The sequence below is a fragment of the Carassius auratus genome, chromosome 23 (assembly GCF_003368295.1).
Source record: "Carassius auratus strain Wakin chromosome 23, ASM336829v1, whole genome shotgun sequence".
In the NCBI taxonomy this organism is placed as follows: Eukaryota; Metazoa; Chordata; class Actinopteri; order Cypriniformes; family Cyprinidae; genus Carassius; species Carassius auratus.
Genome location: NC_039265.1, coordinates 13,223,928 through 13,245,648, shown reverse-complemented (window position 1 = coordinate 13,245,648; position 21,721 = coordinate 13,223,928). Strand labels below are relative to the sequence as shown.

At 36.1% G+C, this 21,721-nt stretch overlaps 1 protein-coding gene across 3 annotated transcripts; it reads left to right on the top strand.

Moving 5' to 3' along the window:
- Positions 1-222: 222 nt before the first annotated feature.
- LOC113041385 (podocan-like) lies at positions 223-15,682 on the top strand. Of its 3 annotated transcripts, none has more exons than XM_026199861.1 (10): positions 223-410; positions 2,374-2,801; positions 4,922-5,015; positions 5,780-5,844; positions 8,629-8,738; positions 8,815-8,971; positions 10,591-10,706; positions 10,840-11,497; positions 12,824-12,972; positions 15,063-15,682. In XM_026199861.1, the coding sequence occupies exons 2-10, from the start codon at positions 2,529-2,531 to the stop codon at positions 15,214-15,216; spliced, it is 1,776 nt and encodes a 591-aa protein (XP_026055646.1). In that variant the 5' UTR covers positions 223-410; positions 2,374-2,528; the 3' UTR covers positions 15,217-15,682. The 3 variants fall into 3 exon arrangements, with proteins under 3 accessions (XP_026055646.1, XP_026055645.1, XP_026055647.1); XM_026199860.1 differs by having other exon boundaries at positions 224-410; positions 2,431-2,801; XM_026199862.1 differs by lacking the exon at positions 223-410 and adding an exon at positions 4,280-4,316 and having other exon boundaries at positions 2,681-2,801.
- The last annotated feature ends 6,039 nt before the right edge of the window (positions 15,683-21,721 follow it).

Below are 21,721 nucleotides of genomic sequence, written 5' to 3'. Positions count from 1 at the left end.
GACCTATTTGCTTCCTAAAGGCTCAGGAACTTTCTTAATGTGAATGTCAAACTTATAATATTGTTTATAGAGTAAAGTGAGAACATTTCTCAATCAGCTACTTGCAGTGTGTGCAAAATGAACTGTAGGTTTCCCAGAATCCATACCGGCTTCGTATTTCAACTGCAATCATGGAAAAGTTTGTTTTCAAGAGGAACAGAACTAAGACGTTAATTTCTTGGCGACAACACTTTCCTCTTTCCTCTTCTGCGTTCTCTCCCTCTCTGGCTCTTCACACATCTGGAAGGTAATACAGCCGAGCGTCTCTCTCCAGCGCTGCTGCTCTTAGGATGTGTCTGCGCTGTTTTAGGAAGCTTTCGTACGCTGGACTTCGGCTTTAACTCTGTTGGATACTTTCAGGAGAAGCGGAGGTATGAATTTACACTTCTATACTTGGCATGTGAACGGATTCCAGTCGGTTTGATGTTAAACAGGTGTGTTAGAGGTTATCTAGAGTCATGTGTTTTTCATAGTAGCATATGTTTTAGGAGCTGACCTGAGGATGATGTTCTTGAGTTACAGTCGGTGTTACATAACACTCAACTTTATGGAAAACATGGTCTGTTTTTGTTTTAGAAACAAGATTTTATGCATTAATATGAGACTTTTATTGTTTGGCAAAGAATAGTGTGGTCCTAACGTTGTGTTTTGTATTCTTTTTTATAGCTTTTCTTAACAAACTGATAGCAGTTTGAGTGGTTTTATGAGAACGCCTTAGTATTTGGTGTCTCTTTTGCTTGATCGGCATGATTTGAGATGTTTAAAAGAGCTTCAGGGGAAGAAAAGAAATCACATGGTTAATGTCTTCGCGATCAATTATTTGTTATTCGCAAATCCTAAAAATAAAGGTTTATGGTTCTCCCAAGAACCTTTAAGTGAGAAAAAAAAATTGTGTGAAGAACTTGTTAGTCATGTTACATGTACTTACTATTATAATAACAATAATTTAAGCATACTTGCATGGAAGTAACCCTAATTCCAACCCTAACCATACATTTAGTTAATTAACTCAGTTCTTCAATGTATAATTACACTGTAGCAAGGACACATTTAAACAAAGAGTAACCTAACTTTTTTTCCACTAAAAATAACTTTATGTGAAAAGTTAAGATTCTGTGGAGTGGATTTTACAGCACCATATTTTCTTGTTTTAATTTATTATGATCTCTGACCTCCTAAACTACCTCCTATATGCATGCGATGAGTCACTGAAATGGATATTTAAGTATGAAAAATATGATTTTGCCAAGTAGAACATGTTCCTGGATCAACATCCTTGTTGTTACTGGAATAATTCCTGTCAGGTCAAGTCCGACCGATGTTCACATCAGGCTAGCATTTCTCTTGGTTTTAGATAATGGTTGCGGTTGGGAATAGAGTCAACTATCCTGTTTGACTAGGATGCCGTAAACAAATGATGGTCGTAAGGGGTTTGGAGCAGTGCTGTTATTGTTCAATAAACTGAAACATTCAAATAATTTTTATGAACACACTCATGTTGGCTAGAGAAAGCCATAGATAGATGACACCCGTTTATGATTGTTGGAACTCATTCCTGAATTTTTTCCCAGTACATTTTCCTTCCAATTTCTCAGTAGTCTTTGGGAATGCTGGGCTTCAAGGTGGGAATGCTGGGGTTTTTATGAACACGTTGGAGAAAACTGGTTCGGTGCTAGATGAACCCAGAGCTGAGATGCAAATAAACCACATTATCATTTGGAGCACCGCAGTAATTGCTGTTTTACTGTATATGGCTTTTCGCTAATGTCAAAAAATAATCACCCCATGCAACTGTCCTGTATCAACCCAATTTAAACTGTAGATATATATAAAAAATTCTGAACTCCTCTATGAGAAACTAAAGGAACAGTTCACCCAAAAATGAAAATTTGCTGATAATCTAATCAGCTTCAAGCCATCCAAGATGCGGTTTGTTTCTTCAGGAGGATTGGATTTAGAGAAATGTTTGCTTGCATCCCTCGCTCACCAATGAGTCCTCTGCAGTGAATCAGTTTATGTCTTGTGAAGAGAAAAGCTGCATGTTAAAAATAAAAAACTAAACCATTATTAATGTGTTTTAACATTAAATGGCCAGCATATGTCAAACAAACCTGGAAATTTATGCTGCTTTGAAGGGGCAGAGAGTACTTTTTTGACTGAAAATAAGAGTATAAATATGTAAATTGAATTCTGATAGTGTAAGTAGGATAAATGATGTAAAATATTCTAGTTCATATAGAGGACTTTTACTTATAATTGCAGGATTTGAGATGTTATTTGTGTTTTTTCCATTCTTTTTGGAAAACTTTTGTCCTTTTGTTCCTTATTTTGTAGCATTTAAATACTCTTACAAAAACGAATCCAGGAAGCATCAATTCTTTTGAATCACAGGTCACAAGTGTCTAGCTGGATCTGTAAAAAGCATTCAGAGAGGGGCGAGGGTTTTCAGATCTGTTTGACCCGAGGGAGAGCACCGAGGCCGGGAAGCCATGGGTCAGCGGCGCGGCCTGCTGGAGCTGCTGGGTTTGCTTCTGCTGGGCTGGACTCTGGTTCGAGGTCAGGTGGAAACAACGGACATAAAGCTGGATGAGGAGGACGGAGAGGTGGAGGACCCACCCGTAACAGTGAGAAATGTGGAGCTACAGATCTCATGTCCGGAGAAATGCAGCTGCGGCGAGGAGGGAGCGGTGGACTGTAATGGAGTCAGTCTCACAGAGTTCCCACAGGATTTATCCGAACTGACCCGTCAGCTGTCCCTGCAGGTGCGTGGGTTTGTTTCCAGATTCAGAGCGCTTCCCCATGCACACTTCTCCTGAATCTTTTGCTTCTTGTTTATTTGGTGATCTGTCAGCCGTAAGCATCTGAAATGCTTGCGATGTTAGAGTTGGGAGCTCTGCTCCTCTTCAACTGATTAATTTATTCATAAATAAAAAATGTCACTCATTTAAAAACTAATTTTAAAATTATTTTTAATTGTTTTTTAAAGGTCTCATGCTCAGCAAGGCTGCATTTATTTAAACAAAATATAACTAAAAACTGTTATATTGTGAAATACTATTGCAATTTAAAATAATAACTTTTTTTCTATTTGAATGCATTTTTTTATATAATTTATTATTGTGGTACAAAGCTGATGTTTTTTTAAAACGTAATAATATTTGACAATATTACTGTTTTTACTACTTTTTTTTAAAATAAAACAATTGCAAACTTGGTTAGCAGAAGAGACATCTTTCAAAGTTTACACACACACACACACACACACACACACAAAACAAACAAACGTATATATATATATATATATATATATATATATATATATATATATATATATATATATATATATATATATATATATATATATATATATATATATATATATATATATATATATATATATATATACACACACACACACACACATATATAAACTAGTTAATATATTTTCCCAACACATTAAAGCGTTAGATCACCTAAAAAATGCCCCTCATGTTATTTCCAACCTGTATGCTTGCTTTGTTTTAAGAAATACAAATGAAGACAGAATGCAGAATGTCAAGATTATTTTCAAGGCTGTTGAATTTCAAAAATACGATGCGCCATAACAGTTCAAACGGCTGGTGCATATTTCAGTTCTTCAGATGTCATATTACAGCTTAAATGTGATAAACAGATGAAAGTCATATCAATGTTCAATGAGAAAATATGATGGTGCTTGTATTTTGACTAGGCCCTTTCAGTTTAACGGTTTTAATTAGGATGATTAAAAGAAACACGCTAATTATCACACTTTGTGATGTTTTAAATGTAAAAGTTGCTATAGTTGCATAAAAAGGTCTGCTTAATTAAAAATGTGCATGTAATTAAAAACAAACTTTGTAATTAATCACACAAATTCTGTATTAAGGGATCCTTCCGCTGTTTTAGCAATTGACACTTCAACTCAATCAAACTCTTTTGTAATTCTTTACATAAATTATTCATTTGAAATATAATAGACCGTCTGATAACTGATGATGCACTAGTCTGAATATGGAAATGCAATTAAGATCGCAAAGCAGACTAAATTATTTTACGGCTCCAGAAGTCTTAAAACTTAATGTATGAAAAACTTTTAAGGTGCTTTTTTTTTGTCCTCTTGGATCTTGAAAGCATCCATTCCCATTCATGCAACTTTTATTATTGTATAGAAAACAGCAGCCGGGACGTTCTGCTAAACTTCTCCATTTGTGTTTCACAGAAGAAAGAAAGTTGTAAGGGTTTGGAACAACATGAAGGTGAGTAAATGATGACAGACAACCCCTCTAAAGCCTGACATATGAAATAATAATCCAAAAAATTACATTTATTGAAAAAGTACAGTTTATCAAAGCTTTAGTCAAAATATCTAAAAGAAATATTTGCATATGTGTTTTTTTTTTAGTGTCATTTGATACATCATTCTTTTATGTCTCATACAGTATAATGTTTAGATAAAATGACAAATATCAGTCTTCACTCCATATCTGCCAACAATATGTCTTAGTAAGATGAAATTTAAATGCTTACTTTTATGATCAAAACATAATGCCATGCAATATGCAATACAATGATGACTGATGTATGTTTGAGCAAGTGAACCCAAGTTGCTAGAAAAGTTATTCTTACGTTTATTTAATAACCTTCAGTATAGATTTGACAGCAAAAATACATATGAAGCCCGCGCTTGATGTGGGTGTTTGTACAATTATACTAAAAGGCCTTTAGATGAGAACTGTCAATCAGACGTCAGGAGGCATGTAGTAGATTGTGTGGAACGGGTTTTTCAGCAATGGTTTGATCATGTTGATATGTGGCTGGTGTCACAGGGTTAAATGGGATTTGTTTTTCTGTGCTGTCCCAGAATAACCAAATCACTGAGGTCACGCTTGAGCACCTGTCACGTCTTGAGCAGCTGGAGACCCTAAACCTGCAGAACAACCGGCTCACGACGCAAGGTACGGTCGATGAGAGGGTCAGGGCAGGACAGCAGCTGAAAACAGCACAGAATAATCTGTTACAGAGAGAGAGAGAGAGAAGGGAAGAGTGCTGAAAGAGCTGCTGGCTTCGGATCATTGGATCTCTTGCATGTGTGGTCAACATGACTGTTTGAAGTGGAAATGAAGTTTTGAATTCAATAAATCGGCAGAAACATCAGAATACATTCCTTTAAAACATAAGTGTGGCCAAAAATGAAATTCCTGAAGTTATTTACCCCCTCTCAAGTTGTTCAAACACACGTTGTTCCATACATGCACACAACGATGCATTTAATTCATCAAAAGTGATTTTATTTTTTTTTATGTACCAAAAGATTTCAGTTTCAGAAATGTGCAGTTCTTTCAAACGTTTTATTCATCAAAGAGTCTTAAACAAAATATGAAGCGGCACAACTGTTTTCAACATTGATAATAATCAGAAATGTGTCTTGAGCAGCAGATCAGTATATTAGAATGATTTTTGAAGGATCATGTGACGCTGAAGACTGGAGGAATGATGCTGAAAAATAAATAGCATTTTACAATATAAACAAAAACGAAAACCGTTATTTGAAAGTGTAGTAACATTTTGCAATATTACTGTTTTTACTGTATCTTTGATCAAATAAGTTAGATAAACATTAGTAATTATTTAAGTGAAACATGAAATGAAGGTCAATAACGTACAAGCAATGATGTGTGTGTGTGTGTGTGTGTGTGTGTGTGTGTGTGTGCCTGTGCAGGCCTTGACGATGAAGGGTTTCATATTCTGGAAAGGCTGAGTTATTTATACTTGGCAAATAATAAGGTGAGTCATCAATGTTTATTCTCAAACTCTCATCTCTCTCTCTCTCTCTCTCTCTCTCTCTCTCTCTCTCTCTCTCATTCACTAACTTGAATGCAGATCACAGGCTCAGATGTGAAGCTTTCCTGGCTTGAGTTTAACGAGGCTATACCCTACATTTTCCCCTGAACATATATCATTTTAAGAAAAGGTTTTGCACCAAATCAGTTGTAATTTAGTTTTCCACCACCATTTTTCCATGCTTAGAATGAGTTGTTTTTGCTGCTGTACCTTTCAGACTCTTAAGTCTTGAGTAGTTGGCAGGGCATTGCTTTGTAGATGTTATTATTTTGCCAGCATGTATCAGCATATTGCTAATCAGATAACAGGGAAGATTCCCAGTATTTTTGTTTACGTTCTGGCAAGGTTCAGTCAAAGTCATGAACAAACATTTTTCCAAGTTTAAATGGAATTTGGAATGTTCAGAAGACATTCAAAAGTAACATTCCATTAATGCTTCCAAAATCTTTTTATGGAATTTTAATGTTCACATGACCCAGAAAACATGCCCTCAAAACATTTCAAAGCAACTAAATCTGTGTTTCTATTTATCATGTAATCAGACTTGCTGTGGTATGATTTAATTGTGACATTTTTCTTTGCAAAGTGCACGCTTTTTACAAACTAATAACAGAATTAGAGGAGTCTCTAGAATTAAAACCTGTAAAATATAGAGTTTTGTTTAATGCCAGGGGTTTCGGTCACGGCCCCTGAGAGTGACTCACTGACATTCACTTTCCAAGACTGAAGCCTTTCCCAGGTCTGTTTAACGCTGACTGGTGGGAGCTGGAGTTTGATGTATAAGTTGGTTTATAATGGTCAGTCGTGTTCTGTCATTGGCAGCCAGTGTGGTGTGAGCTGCTCCAGTCAATCCCTCGTTCCGTCAGTGCTGTGGATTGTTCTTATGCCAGCTGGTAACAGCGATGGCAAGGCTTTAACACACACACATGCTCTCTGGACATACCGTGCCAGCTTTCCATGTTAATCACCCAGCTGTGTGCACCAGGCGGCGGGAGCTAAAGCGGTCCCGGCGACCTCTAGAGCATGCGCTGGACAGATTTGTAGCTGATGGACTTAAAAAAGGATAACGGCAAGAGAAAGAGATCCTACTGAGATTTTATCTGACACTGGCCAGTGTAATCTCACCGTCCTGCTGGAAAAGCAAGACAAAGACGCACCAATGAGAGCCAAAGCACACAGAAGAATCATCCGCGCTGATGCGAATGTTTGCCATGATTTCGTTGGACATGTAACATTCATTCTTGCTGTACTGAGTCAGTAAATTTGGCAAATTTTGCTAGCTTTGTGGCTTAAAATACATGCAAGGTATTCAAACTTGTTCAATGCACACTTATCAGCATGTTTGTGAGCAGATTATTAATTTAATTCAAACACACAGCTTTTGGCTTCCTAAAACATGAATTGGTGGACTGAGGGTGAGTACATTTTCAGTGAAAAATCCATTTACAACTTGAACATGCTTGGCATGATTCCATGACACTTATTGACCTGGGAGATAAAACTGACTGTGGAAGGAGTACTTTATGCATACTGTAGTGACCCTAAAAAAAGCAATGCATTATGCATTGCAAAATTTGCCTAGCTGAATCTGAAGTACAATGTTCAGAAGTGAAATGTCGATATGAAACATATAATTAAAGCTCATTACTGAAAATAGTTGAATGGCCAAATATGACACATGCACCACTATAAATGTGATTGTGCAGCTCAGTAACTGCAGCATGTTATATCTTCTTTCGCCTCTCTGCTCATACCATCTCTCTTTCACTCTGTTCACTTCACACTGTTATGCTCAGAAGGATCTCTGGAGACCCTCATCTCGCTGGAGGTCTTGGTCACAGCACTAAGAGGCACAACACACACTTTGTCTCTTTCAAAGGCTCTGGTTCATGATTTCCTTGAACTCTGAATGGAATATTTATTTTGCACACATAACTTTAACATAAACAAAAAATGTATTATTATTATTAATATTTTTTTAAAGACAAAATATTTCTCGGTGAAGTACAGTGAGTATGCAACATTTGAGTTGCATAACAAAGGAGAGCCAGGCTTTTCAATGCAATATTGTGGTTCTTTTTATTCATGGTGCCTGGATTTATTTTTTCTTTTTAAACAAAAACACCATGTTGAAGCCACAAAAAAAAAAAAAAGGAAAAAAAAAAAGTGGAGCTTTGCATTTGTTAAAAATAATAATAATTTTATTCAGCACAGATGCATTAAATTGATCGAAATTGACAGTAGATTCCCTTCTTGTAAAAAAAAAAAGTCTGAAAACAATCCTGGTTTCCACAATAATATTATCAATGTTTTCAACATTGATGATGATAATAATAATAATAATAATAATAATAATAAGAGGAACAATGCAAAATAATTCAGCTTTGATCACAGGAATACATTTAATTTTAAAATATACTCAGAAACCCCTATTTTAAACTGGAATAACATTTTACAATATTACAGTTTTTTACTGTATTTTTTAATCAAATAAATGCCAGAAGTAATGTCTTTTAAAAACATAAAAAATCTGGCCAGCTCTAAACTGTAGCTGTGTTAGTTTAGCTCTCTTTCTTCTCACATAATGAAAATATTTCAACCCAAATCAATCTTTCATGTCCACTTATTGCTGTATTTGGTAATACTCCATATAAAGAAGCCATTCCACTACATAGTGTTTATTTAGTCATAATAAGTGACTTGTTTGGTCCTTTACACTTGTTGCAGCTCACAGCAGCTCCTAGACATCTCCCTCCCTCTTTGGTCAGCGCTGATTTCGCTGCTAACCAGCTCACTAAAATCTACCCCAACACGTTTGGCCAGAAGCCGGCTCTGAAGTAAGCCTGAAGCGCTCTCTCCACAAGGTTTGTGTGTTGCTTTGAGACTCCGTATTAACTGTGTGCTGTGCTTCAGGTCAGTGTATCTCCATAACAACAAGCTAACAGATGCCGGTCTGCCAGAGAACATGTTTAATGGATCAGACAATCTCGAGATCCTCATTATGTCCAGTAATTTCCTCCGTTATGTCCCTAAGGTTCTCCCCACCGCCCTCAACCGCCTACACCTGAAGGTAAGACCACTGCGAGGCTCATTAAAAGGTGAAAACATGAGTACAGTCACCATGTAGTCAGTCTTATGTCATTTTAAACCACTTTCGTTCTCCTAAGAAATACAACTATACATTGCACAAGGTCTAAAGTGGTATTTTCTCATAAAAAGCACCATCAAAGTGGCCTGTAAGCACTATATTTCAAATCTTCTGAAGCTATAGATAGTTTAGAGAAAGGACTGCTTTGAGCGGATTTGAGACTGATTGTGCTCTTACATTTAATAGTTTGTTCGAGTTTAATTCCATGTGGTTTCCCGTTGTTCAGCCTGCTAGAATGACCTGAATGCAGGTTGTAAATTAATGACTTGGATCTTTTTTGGATTTTCTTTCAGCCAAATGAACTAATATTTATTCGTGTCATTCTGCACATTTGAAGAGTTCAATTAAAATGTTGTATTTTCAATTGCCAAATTCCCCAAGCACGTCCCGTATGCAATCTTTGAAAATAATCTGAAGTAGGGTTAGTCATTGGTGCAGCCAAAAATAAATTTGAGTAAAAAGAGATGAGTTCCCTCCTGATTCTCTAATGTGTCTTAGGGTGCAGATCTCACATCTCATTAATGCTCATCACGGACAGTCTTGTTTTATTCAAATATGCTGCATCATGATGTGGTTGTCTCCTTGTTAAAGGGATAGTTTGCCCAAAAATTACAATTTGATGTTTATCTGCTTATCCCCAGGACAAAACAACAACAACAAAAAAAATACACAAACAAAACCCCAGGGGTCGTGGCGATACATTGATGTGTAAAGACATGAGACCATCAGACTGTGCAAGAAACTGAACTTTTTTTTAACCTCTGATTCACCACAATATCTGAACTGTCCTGAGAGAACGTTCACTTCTTGTTCTTCAGCTAACGCGTTGTTTTCTTCTTCTTGCTTTACGGCAGACTTATAAGTGCATTACCACCACCATCTCTGTCAAGTGGACCATTGATACTCCTAATTGAGATTGTAGATGAAGTGAAGTGACATACAGCCCAGTATGGTGACCCATACTCAGAAATTTGCTCTGCATTTAAACCATCCAAAGTGCACACACACACACCGTGAACACACACCAGGAGCAGTGGGCAGCCATTTATGTTCAGTGCCTTGCTCAAGGACACCTCAGTTGTGTTATCGCTGGCCCGATATTCAAACCCACAACCCTAGGGTTAGGAGTCAAACTCTCTAACCACTATTTTTTGCTTGTAAAATTAAAATATTAGCAATCTTCCAGTTATCAGCCATGATATAAAAAAAGTTATCTACTGAAACTTAATTTTTTTAATTTATTTTATGCAAATCCTTCATTTTTCATTTTATTTTGTGATCAAAATGTCACCATCGATGCTTTTTTTTTAATTAAAAGTTGTTAATGGCAAATGTCATTAGTATATTGACATCAAACCAGGCATTATACGTTTTGATGCAAATTGTTAATTTGGGTGAACAAAAAAAAAACTAATTGCGGCAGGACATCAAAACAAAAAGCAGATATGTGTTATATAAGACACATAATGGAATCATTGCATCAATGCACTTCAAATGCAGTTGTTATGATTACTTTTTTATTTTTGTCTGTTTCTATGCAGAACAACAAGCTGGAAAAGATTCCCGCAGGTGCGTTCGATAATTTGTTCCATCTTCGAGAACTCTACCTGCAAAACAACTTCCTGAGCAATGACGGCATGGACAACGAGACCTTCAGGTCAGCATGACTGAACAAAACAAGAACTCATGTACCTCGCACTCTTTCTTCTGCATGGCTCTCTATTTCCTAACCTTCTTGTAAAACCACAACCTGAGCTGTAACTGATGAAAACTATGCCTTCTCTCATCAGTCACTTGAACAGTCTGGAATATCTGGATTTGTCCAATAACAACCTGAGCACGGTTCCTCTCGGGCTTCCTCGAAATCTCATCCTGCTTCATTTGGAGAAGAATTCAATCCAAAGCATCACAGTGAACGCATTGTCGTCCATTCGAAACCTGGAGTACCTGCTGCTCCACAACAACCGGCTCCGCTCCCGCTCCATCCATCCGGCCGCCTTCCAGGGTCTCAAACGTCTCCACACCGTCCACATGTACAACAACCTTCTGGAGCGCGTCCCCCGCGGCCTTCCTCGCCGCGCCAAGACCCTCATGCTGCTCCACAACCTCATCAGTGAGATCGGACGCAACGATCTGATCATGCTCTACACCCTGACGGAGCTCAACCTCAGCTACAACCGCCTCAGCAGCGCCAAGCTCCACAGAGAGGCCTTCAGGAAGCTCCGCATCCTGGAGACCCTGGATCTGTCGGGAAACAAGCTGCAGACGCTGCCGTTGGGTCTTCCCAAGAGTCTCCAGGTTTTGAAGGTGAATGACAATCAGATGACCGAGATACCGGAAGGAGCTCTGATGGGAATGAGTTCGCTGAGAGAGCTCTATCTGACCAACAACCAGCTGAAGCTGAACTCCATCTACCAGGGAGCATGGCAGGAGCTGAGCGCGCTCACGGTGAGAGATCATCCGTCACTCGAGACATTTTATAATTGTTACTTTAATGATTCGAGCAAAGTGTGGCAACCGTGTATGAATGAAAATTTAGGAATGCATTGTACAGAGAGTGGAACATTTTGGGGCTTGTGCTGGTGCTTGAGACATTTCCGGTAATTCAGTTTTTCTGTAATAAAAATAAAATAAAAAATAATAATTATTCCTAAAAATAATATAACACATGATAAATTCTGACAAATTCTGAGTGAACCTTATAATTTACTTTAAGATTTTATTTCATATTATTTTATCATTTTTGATATTTAATATTTTTCTTTTCTGTTTATTTGTTTTGTTTGGTTTTGCCTGTGGGATAAGTATGTTGTTTGTTATCAGCTGGATAAGAAAAGCAGACTCTATGCTCTTAATAAATATTAAACAATAGATTTATAGAAAAATGGGATATAAGTTTTTCAAGTGATCAACTACATTACAACTATTTCTGTGCAAGTAACCCTGACAAAAAAAATATAAACATCAAAAAACTTAAAAAGTTTATTTTATTGTGTATTTGCTTTTGTTTTGCATTTTATTTTGTTTTGCATGTGGGGTAAGACTGTAGTAAAAAAAAAAAAACAGACTCTATGGTCTAAATAAATAAAAATATGTCATATATTTTCGCCTATAGTTTTTCAGTTTCTTTTTTGTTCTATTTTTTTATTTATATATATATATATATATATATATATATATATATATATATATATATTTTATTTTGTTTTCCTCCCTATAGTAAAAGCTTGATTTTCTGTTATCAGATGTATAAGAAAAGCAGTTGCTCTTAATAAATAGCAAATTTATAAGAAAATGGGGTAAAGTTTGTCAGGCGTTCAACTAGATTACAAATGGTTTTATTTTATTTATTTTATTTTATTTTATTTTATTTTATCTATTTTTTATTTTTTATTTTATTTTATCTATTTTATTTTATTTTATTTAATCTATTTATTTTATTTTATTTTATTTTGTTGTTTTGTTTTATTTTATTTCATTGTTTTGATATATTTTATTTTGTTGCCTGTGGAGTACGTAATCACAAAGAGAGCTTGTTTTCTGTTATCAGCTGGATGAGAAATGCAGACCCTCTGCTCTTACACGAGAAAAAAAAGATAAGATGTATAAAGAAGCAGTCTCTTTCATTGCATGATTTCCTTAGAGATCTGTTTCCAGCCAAGGAAAGATTCTGCCAGAACGTAATGTCCAATTTCCCATTTCAAAGGCTTAGCTGAATCTCCCTTTGATAGATGGAGAAAGCGGATGCTTGAACATGTTTTATGTGTGCTTCAGACTCTGGATCTCTCCGGTAACATGTTGTCACACGTTCCTCCTGACCTGCCCGAGTCTCTTGAGTTCCTCCACCTGCAGAACAACAGAATCAGCTCCGTTTCTGCCACAGCTTTCCTCAACACACCCAACATCAAAGGCATCTTCCTCAGGTGACTCCCCGGTCCTTTTCACTCATTTTACTGTGTCTTTTGCATCCTTTAGCTAAAAGTCATAAACTGTTTTAGCAAAACCTGATTAGCACATTGAAGAATTTTGTCTATTATCCTGATTTTGCAAACTCTTTTTAGACATGCAGAAGCAAATGCAAACACATAATCTTTATGTTCTGGTGTCAAAACTGGATAAAAACACTCATGTAAATGTGATTTTCTCGCACATTGGATTTTATGAGCTCATTTTAATAGCTGTCATTATTTTGTTGAACATATATAAACACACAAGCAAGCAGATCATGCGTGTGCTCAGATCTGGGTTTTATTGTGTGTTTCTTTTTCTGAAATTGGATCTGCTCTGCTATAATAGACTCAATATCGAAGCTTTCACAGCTGCACTTAATGCCACAATACTGTGAGGCAAGAACATTTCCCATAAAATCATACAGTAACAGCATTCAGACTGTAAACGGAGACTGAGAACATGTGGAGTGAATGAAAGAACGGACAAAAAAGTTTTCTCATCTTGATCTGATTATCGGTTTCAGAAACATGCAAACGCAGAGATTTTAGGAGATGGTTGTGCGTTTGCAAAACCAGCAGGTGCCACGGCAGATGAACAAATGACTTTCAGTATTGTAGTTATTTTGGGGTTTTAACAGAATATATATTTTACAATTATAAACACTCTGTTTATGTAACATTTTGACAACGTTTCAGCAAATAGGTCACTATGTCCGAACAATACATTGTGTATAGCTTATAATAAAATTGTATGAACATTATGTATATTTCAGACATCAGTATATGGTGCAGTAAAAATCATAATAAAAACAGATGTAGCTCAGTGAAACTACTTCTAAATATTTACTATGACTAAATTATTCGTTAGAATTAAAATAATAATTCATACTTGTAATAAATCCACCATAAGTGTGGTTGCATTTCATAATTTTGGTGTTGAGGATAATACTGAGTAGTTTATGTATTTTAATAATGCATTCTGAAGATGGATTTGTTTAGAAAGGCTGAAAATGAGGAAACATACTGCAATTGATTTGTTTTTAAAATTATAAATGGTTTAAGCAGTGAAAATGTTAAGTTTTTACTGAGAAAACCATAAACAAATATATTATTGTAATGAAAAGAGCTTTATTGAAAATACGATATCAGGTTTTTTCAAATTTCAGTTTACAGTAAAATGTTAACCCTTTAATGTCTCTAGTTAAAAAAAAAACCTAATCTGTAAAAATGGGTCACAATGTACTGTAGTTATATGAAGGATTTTTCTGTATTTATTTATTTAATTTACAAGTGTTTGATCTAAAAATTTTTAATTTTGCACTTAAAATGTCCTTTAAATTGCTTGATAATGTCCTGGCAGAAAATTAACAGTACTTTTGTTTTTTAACCAGTGTAGACCTACAGTACATTGTCCTTTAATCTGTTACATTTCAGGAGTTTTTAATAAAATACAATAACAATACAGCTTTGCAGGAGCAATATAAAAGGAAAAGTTTGTCCAAAAATTGAAATGGTCATCCGCATTGGAAAAAGAAGGCAGATCTTCAAGAAGCATTAATAACAGTGAACATAATTGTTCAATTGTGATGTATAGAGTTGATTCCCAAACCTAATACTCACGTGGGAGAGGCGATTCCTCTCGAACATAATGTCCTGTCTGCTTTCTACAGTCCATCAACAAAAAGATGGAAGAAAATGAAAAAATGGATTCATGTGCGTCAATAAAGCACTCTGTGCTCAGTTTCAAGTGGACAGACATGAACTCGATGGACGTTTCTTAATGGACATGCCCGAGCCATTACAACCCATGTCAGTGTAACTTTTGGGCAATTTAGCTAGTCTGTTTATAAGAGTACAGGCTCGTCCTCGCTGGATTCCTGTTTGATTTGAGAACATGTGACGTTTCAGGATGAAGCCACTCATCTTTTCTGAGAATTTGCTCCACTCGACCGTTTAAACCTCCAAATTGCTTTTGATTTGCAGGTTTCATTTGTGATGACTTTGAAAACCAGCCTTTATGTGCATTAACTCTTTCTCTGCATCTCGTCCGCTTTCTCCTTCAGATTTAATCGTCTCTCAGTTCATTCGGTGTCCGAAGAGTCTTTTTCCCACCTGTCCAAGCTTCGGGTGTTGGACATTGGCCACGGTAACATCTCTCCCAACCGAGGCCAGGCCGAGGAGCAGGTGGAGGAGGAAGAGGAGGCTAAACTTTCATGAGTCACGGATGGAAATAACAGTAAAAAAATCATGCCCTGAACTTTCCTTCACTCAAAAATAAAACAAAAATGACAACCGGTTTGAGATTATAAATTCATTGTGGCAGCTGACAGAAAGTGAGTATTTCCAAACGCAGTGTTTGATTACATCCCAGTGCATTGGAAGATATTTTAAGACATGAGAAAGGAAAATACTAATTGTGCTACTATGAATTGCTGTCTACTAATTTCAAAAATGTGGCTTTATATTGTAATAGATGCAATAGTAAGAAAACCAAAGTCATATGGATTAATATCTGGTGCAGGATGCTGGAAAACTATATTGGTTGTCTTTTATTTTTAGTTTTTGTGGTGTTTCTCAGTCATGGCTCATTGCTCATTGTGTTTACATGCATAAAGCTGTTCTGCTGTGCTATGAAATTATAATTTCTTGCTCCAGAGAACAGGCTCTGGGTATTTTTTCTATAAGGGAAAAAATGCTTTTATCTAAAGTCATATAATAGTTTTGTGAATTTAAGTCTTAACACTCTTACATCTAATTTCATATTCAAAAATGGTGCATCATTGTGCAACACTACATTTGTGACCCTGAACCACAAAGTCCAATTAAGTCGCTGGGGTATCATTTTTAGTAATAGCCAAAAAAAAAAGAAAACCTTGTATGGGTCAAAATTATACATTTTTCTTTTATGCCAAAAATCATTAGGATATTAAGTAAAATCCTGTCATGAAGACATTTTGTAAATTTCCTTCTGTAAATATATCTAAACTAAATATTTGATTATTAATATGCATGGCTAAGAACTTCATTAAGACATCTTTAAAGGCAATTATCTGAGTATTTAGATTTTTTTGCACCCTCAGATTCCAGATTATTCATGTATAAATCTCGATTTTGAAAAATTGACACTTAAGACTGGTTTTGTGGTCTAGGATCACATTTGATATCATAGTTTGATGGTTGACAGTTTTCTTTTTTTTTTGATGAATAACAGCTTCAATTTCATAATGATACTCTTAGAGGTCTGTCAAGGATTTGTAATATATCACTCAGGTGATATGGGCTACATTTAACTTCTGTGATTTTATTGAATGATTGATTGATTGGAGATTGACCGCTGGATTCAGAAGCATTTAGAATCAAACTCAAGCTGTGTTTACACCACAACAGTGCACTAAAAATGTGTTTTCTGCATTCAGACAATTTTGGCAAATTGATCCCTGTTCACGCGGATCTGCGAAAATAACGAAATGCTAGCAATGCATGTCCAACCAGAAGCTGCCAATGTCAGCTTGGAAAGAAAAACGACACATACATGTAATGCCATATTCATAACATCACTGTTCTCACAACTTTGTGTTTTTGTAGTTTACATCGAGATGATAATGGTATAACTTTCACTTTGAAGCCCGTTTCCAATCCAGTTTAAATTAATTAAAAAAGTCCAGAAAGTTTGAGCATTTTACTTTAATTTATGGTTTGAAGGTTTGAAAAACACTTCATTCCCAAGAATGCACTCAAAACTATTTTGTTTTAATTACATGGAATTTCACTTTCTGTAATTTTAGTTCAACTTCTTGTCAGGTTACACCAATTTTATTCGATTTGAAAACTTTTTTGGTCATTTAAAAAATTCTCCTTTTTTGGACTTGTTGGGAAACAGGGATGATATGAGGGTGAGTAAAAATAATTTTCATTTTTAGATGAACCGACTCCTAGTTTGACAACCTTTTGAGTCTGATAACTGATAATTTTCCTCATCATCATCTACAGGAAAATTTGAACACCTCTTCATTTTGTTCAGACATATCTATTCTTCAGCATTACTCATCATAGTGTGTGGTGGTTTTCTCGGAAAATCGTTTTCAGAGCGTAATAAATGGAAAATTCTTCTGTAGCAGATGGGGTGTATGAACTGGTAGTCATTTCACAGAAATATGTTTATTATGTTTATTTCCTGTCTGAACTAATGAACGTAAAGCGGTGGGTAACTGTATATAATACATGGACAAACACATCTTGTGTAGACAGAAATCTCGCCCACAGTACTAATTTGCTCTACTTTTTTCCTTCTACTAAAAGCTCAAGATCGTGAGCCTGTCATCCTCGCAATACATTGCATTGAACATGTATTGAACACTCCCAGTCTGAATAATGATTTGCAAACCATTTCAGATGAGGACTTCGAAGTGCATTTATCACAATTATCATGAACCTTCGAGATCCAAAGTTTCGATATGAATTAAAAGATTCACAAACCCGTTCCGAAGTCCCTCGCTTCAAGTCGCCATCTGAATCAGAGTGCAAAAGAGTGAATCATTTTGTGAAGCAAGTCAGAGTTTCTAAAAGCTCAGTTTCACCTGTTTTAAAAAGTGGACCCCCTCTTTTGAAAAGGTTTTTTTTTTGGCTAGTGAATCAAAGAGTTTGAATCAATCAGAGCGGTTAAATAATAAATTACTCACTCACTGAATCTGTGTCTGTTCCTCCAAGGCTTTAGCCATGACAGTACTAGCTCAATTGTTTTATGGCATTAACTGAAATAAGCATAAAAAGCTTGATGTTTACAAATCCAACACATATTGGGCTCTATCATACACCTGGCAAAACTGTGTTTGCTAGGTTCAGTCCGGTACCGTCATCTCAGAGGTGCATACAGAATGCATACAGAACTTTGTGCTTGCCACTTACTCACATTATCAACTCCTCTCTTCACTCTGGAACATTTCCTTCAGTGTTTAAGCAGGCTCGAGTAATCCCACTGCTGAAGAAACCGTCTCTAAATCCAGCGCTTCTTGAAAACTACAGACCGGTATCCATTCATTGCAAAGACACTTGAGCGAGCTGTGATGATGATCAACCAGCTCTCTATGTTCCTTGTACAGAACAACCTCCTGGACAGCAACCAGTCTGGGTTCAAAAGCCTGCGACTGGCAAGAGCAACTTCCAAATATCAAGGCCAAGCCAAATATCTCAGTACTTGGACCACTTCTCTTCTCCATCTACATGACGTCATTCAGCCCACATTACTCCTCTCCTCATCAGGTTACACTGGCTACCAGTAGCTGCTCGCATCAAATTCAGGGTACTGATGCTTGCCTACAAGACGACCACTGGCACGGCACCAACATACCTAAACTCACTAGTTCAATCTTATGTGTCCTCCAGAAGTTTGCACTCTGCAAGTGAACAACGCCTTGTGGTGCCATCCCAAAAAAGTTCAAAACCACTCTCACGGACCTTTTCCTGGACTGTGCCCAGCTGGTGGAATGACCTCCCAATCTCAATCCGAACAGCTGAGTCTTTACTCATTTTCAAAAAACATCTAAAGACTCATCTTTTTCGACAGCACTTAAAGCTGCAGTAGGTAACTTCTGTAAATATATATTTTTACATATTTGTTAAACCTGTCATTATGTCCTGACAGTAGAATATGAGACAGATAATCTGTTAATAAATCAAGCTCCTCTGGCTCCTCCCAGTGTCCTATTGCCATTTGCAGAAATACATCACTCCCGGTAAAAAACAACCAATCAGAGCTGCGGTCCGTAACTTTGTTTGTGTTCAAAATGTAGAAAAATGTATATAATAAGCGAGTACACCATGAATCCATTTTCCAAACCGTGTTTTTAGCTTGTCCTGAATCACTAGGGTGCACCTATAATAAGTGTTTATATTCGGACTATTTTAGATTGCTTCGGGGGTACCGCGGCGGAGTAACCCAGTACCTTTGTGATTCTTCATAGACATAAACAGAGAGAAGTAGTTCCGGCTACGATGTTCTTACGCAAGACGCAAGCAGTTCTGTTTATTAACCGCTAGAGCATCAAAAGTTACAGACTGCAGCTTTAACCAACGAATACTAGTACTTACCTTTTCTTTTCTTGTCCATCATATTCTTAAAAAATAATGCCTGGCTACGTGTTCTGTGCTAGACTAACTGAGACTTGTCATGGCACTAATGCTGTTGTTGTTTTCTTGTTGGTCTGATTGCTTCTATTGTTGTCATTTGTAATTCGCTTTTGATAAAAGCATCTGCTAAATGATTAAATGTGAATTTAAATGTAAATTAGGGCTCATTCAGTTGAGATAACCCATTTACTGATAACTAGCAAAAACTCCATAATGACAAACTGCCCTTTAAATACATTTAGATGGAAACATTATATTATGATCAAGCTTAATTCACTGTAGTATTTTAAATAGTTTAAACCAGTTCAGTTGGTGACAGTTCGAAAAAAAAAAAAAGTCAAAGTATCCAGTCTATCTCCTATAAGTGAATGTTAAATTCATCAGTATTTATTATAGGCTATACTTAAATGGTATGAGATGACTTGATAAATATATTGTATTAAAAATGAGAAATTGCTGTTGAATCTGATTGTGTTAGTATGCATAGGGTTATAGTTGATGTAAAAAGAGCAAATGGGAGAAGATGAACACGAGCAGATGTAGCCCATACCTTGTTTTTCTCTTCAACAGCATAGGCCTACATTTTGCAGTCTTAATTGTAATAAAATCCCTTATGAAATAACAGCTGAGGGAAACAACATTAATATGCATTTGAATAAATGAGAAACTAAATTTAAATTCAATTATTTCTCCTCTCAGCTAATAATTGGACGCACCTAAATATTTATCCTTTACACAAAGTTACATTTATTTAATTTAGTCGAGGTCATATTTTATTTTACTGGCGTGTTTTCCAGGAAGCATTAGCATCTAATTTCGCTAGTTGCAAACAAGTTACATATAAATACTGTTGTGTGTGTTTGGACAAAACCTTTAACACCACCAACAAAAGATAAGGTTTTTTAAATTATTATTATCCTACCTCTAAATTAATTTTACACTCCCAACTGTGCATAATTACATGTTTGTGTTTGGCATAGCAGCCCTGCTATTTTTCCCTTAACAGACCATATATTTGAGTTTCGGTTCCTGTTTTTTTTTTGTCGTTATGTGCTTGTTTGAGGTTAGTGGTTTGTGCAAATCACCAGTGCTAATTGTGCAATAACTGCTACTAACTCATCAGATTGTGCAAGTAAGGTTTGGGTATTACCACACACATTTATTAGTGATGTTTATTAAATATGATAGATTATCTGAAAGGTAAGAAACATGGAGTCCTGCATTATTTCCCGATTCATCACAAACAAAAGATTGTATATAAAATACTTTATTGATGCATTATTTTCCATAGTATTATCAAAATATTGGCCCATGAATTCTATCATGAATTATCTACATACAGTACAGAGGAAGTGGGGGATATTTATTGGTTCACGGATGGTCCTTTATGTGTCATGCTCAGGGTCCAAAAAAAAAAAAAAAAAAACATTCCCTAACCAACAAAATGAAAGTAAATATTGGATTTGATGACTTAATTATCTCCTGTTAATTTCTTTGTCTTTTGTAGGAACTTCAATGCAACGAAATACATTTTTCTTTACTGTCTTGCTGTGTATATATATATCAGTATTTTAATGATCTAAAGGTAAATAATGCCGTTTCTAAGTTCAGTGTATTTACTAAAGGAGAAACCATGGCTGTTAGCAATGCACATCCACATCAGTGCGTAAAACTTTAATTTTATCACCCACAAACTCAAACAATGTTGATTATTTGAATTGATATCTGAAACGGTGAGTGATGTAATATTTAGTTTATTTCCTTATGAAAAAGTTGAGATCACAAAAAAAAAAATTCCATCGTTTTTTTTAATTGCACCATTTACACATTTCCAGTAAAGCTGCTGTCATACAGTATGAATATCCACAAGTCTTTTCTCTGCAAAGGTGGAGCAGAACTCAAGACGTCTATCCATGGAGAACAGATTCTGTACCTGTGCATCAATGTCAAATGCTGAGAGAGGGATTTCAGCCTAATTCAGTTAATCACAAAGAGCACATGGAGCACTCTATGTGTGTCAGTGAGAAAAGCTGTGAGTACAGCTGAGCGCTTTAATCAGCACTGAGAGAAGACAGCAGCCGGCCATGAACCGTCCTCTGTGCCACGGCTTTACTGAGATGGGCCTTCATAATCAGCACAAATGAGAGTGAGCCATGCTTCAGCAGAGATTAGAGACCATGACAGACCACGACACACATGTTTGACCGCAGAGAGAAGCCTGAAATACACTTAACACAAGTATGTGTTTTTCATTTGGCTATGAAATCTAGGCCTATAGGTTCCATATTCATTATTTCCACAAGATGTGCAATCACTTAAGTGCTCACTTAAGTAAATTTATAGAAATTAAAGGGGCTTTCGAGCCAGAGGAACATTTCATAGTTCCTAGAACTAATGATAGAAATACCCACTTTTTGGCATGTTTGCATCGAGATTACAGTGCTGGTGCTGACGTCACAAGCCAAAAACGCCGGTTTCGCGGTCTACACAATAACACATTTTTTTAAAATATTCGGTTTCAGTGACCTGGAGCTGCATTTGATTGTGGACAAAGGGTCAAATTGCATAGAAAAAGCTGTGTTTTTAAAATAACCAC

Bases quoted from the DNA above. Each gene is read 5' to 3' on its own strand.
- LOC113041385 (XM_026199861.1), top strand. From the start codon at position 2,529: ATGGGTCAGCGGCGCGGCCTGCTGGAGCTGCTGGGTTTGCTTCTGCTG. The intron at 2,802-4,921 runs GTGCGTGGGTTT...GTGCTGTCCCAG, and splicing joins CCCGTCAGCTGTCCCTGCAG to AATAACCAAATCACTGAGGT. The intron at 8,972-10,590 runs GTAAGACCACTG...GTTTCTATGCAG, and splicing joins TCAACCGCCTACACCTGAAG to AACAACAAGCTGGAAAAGAT.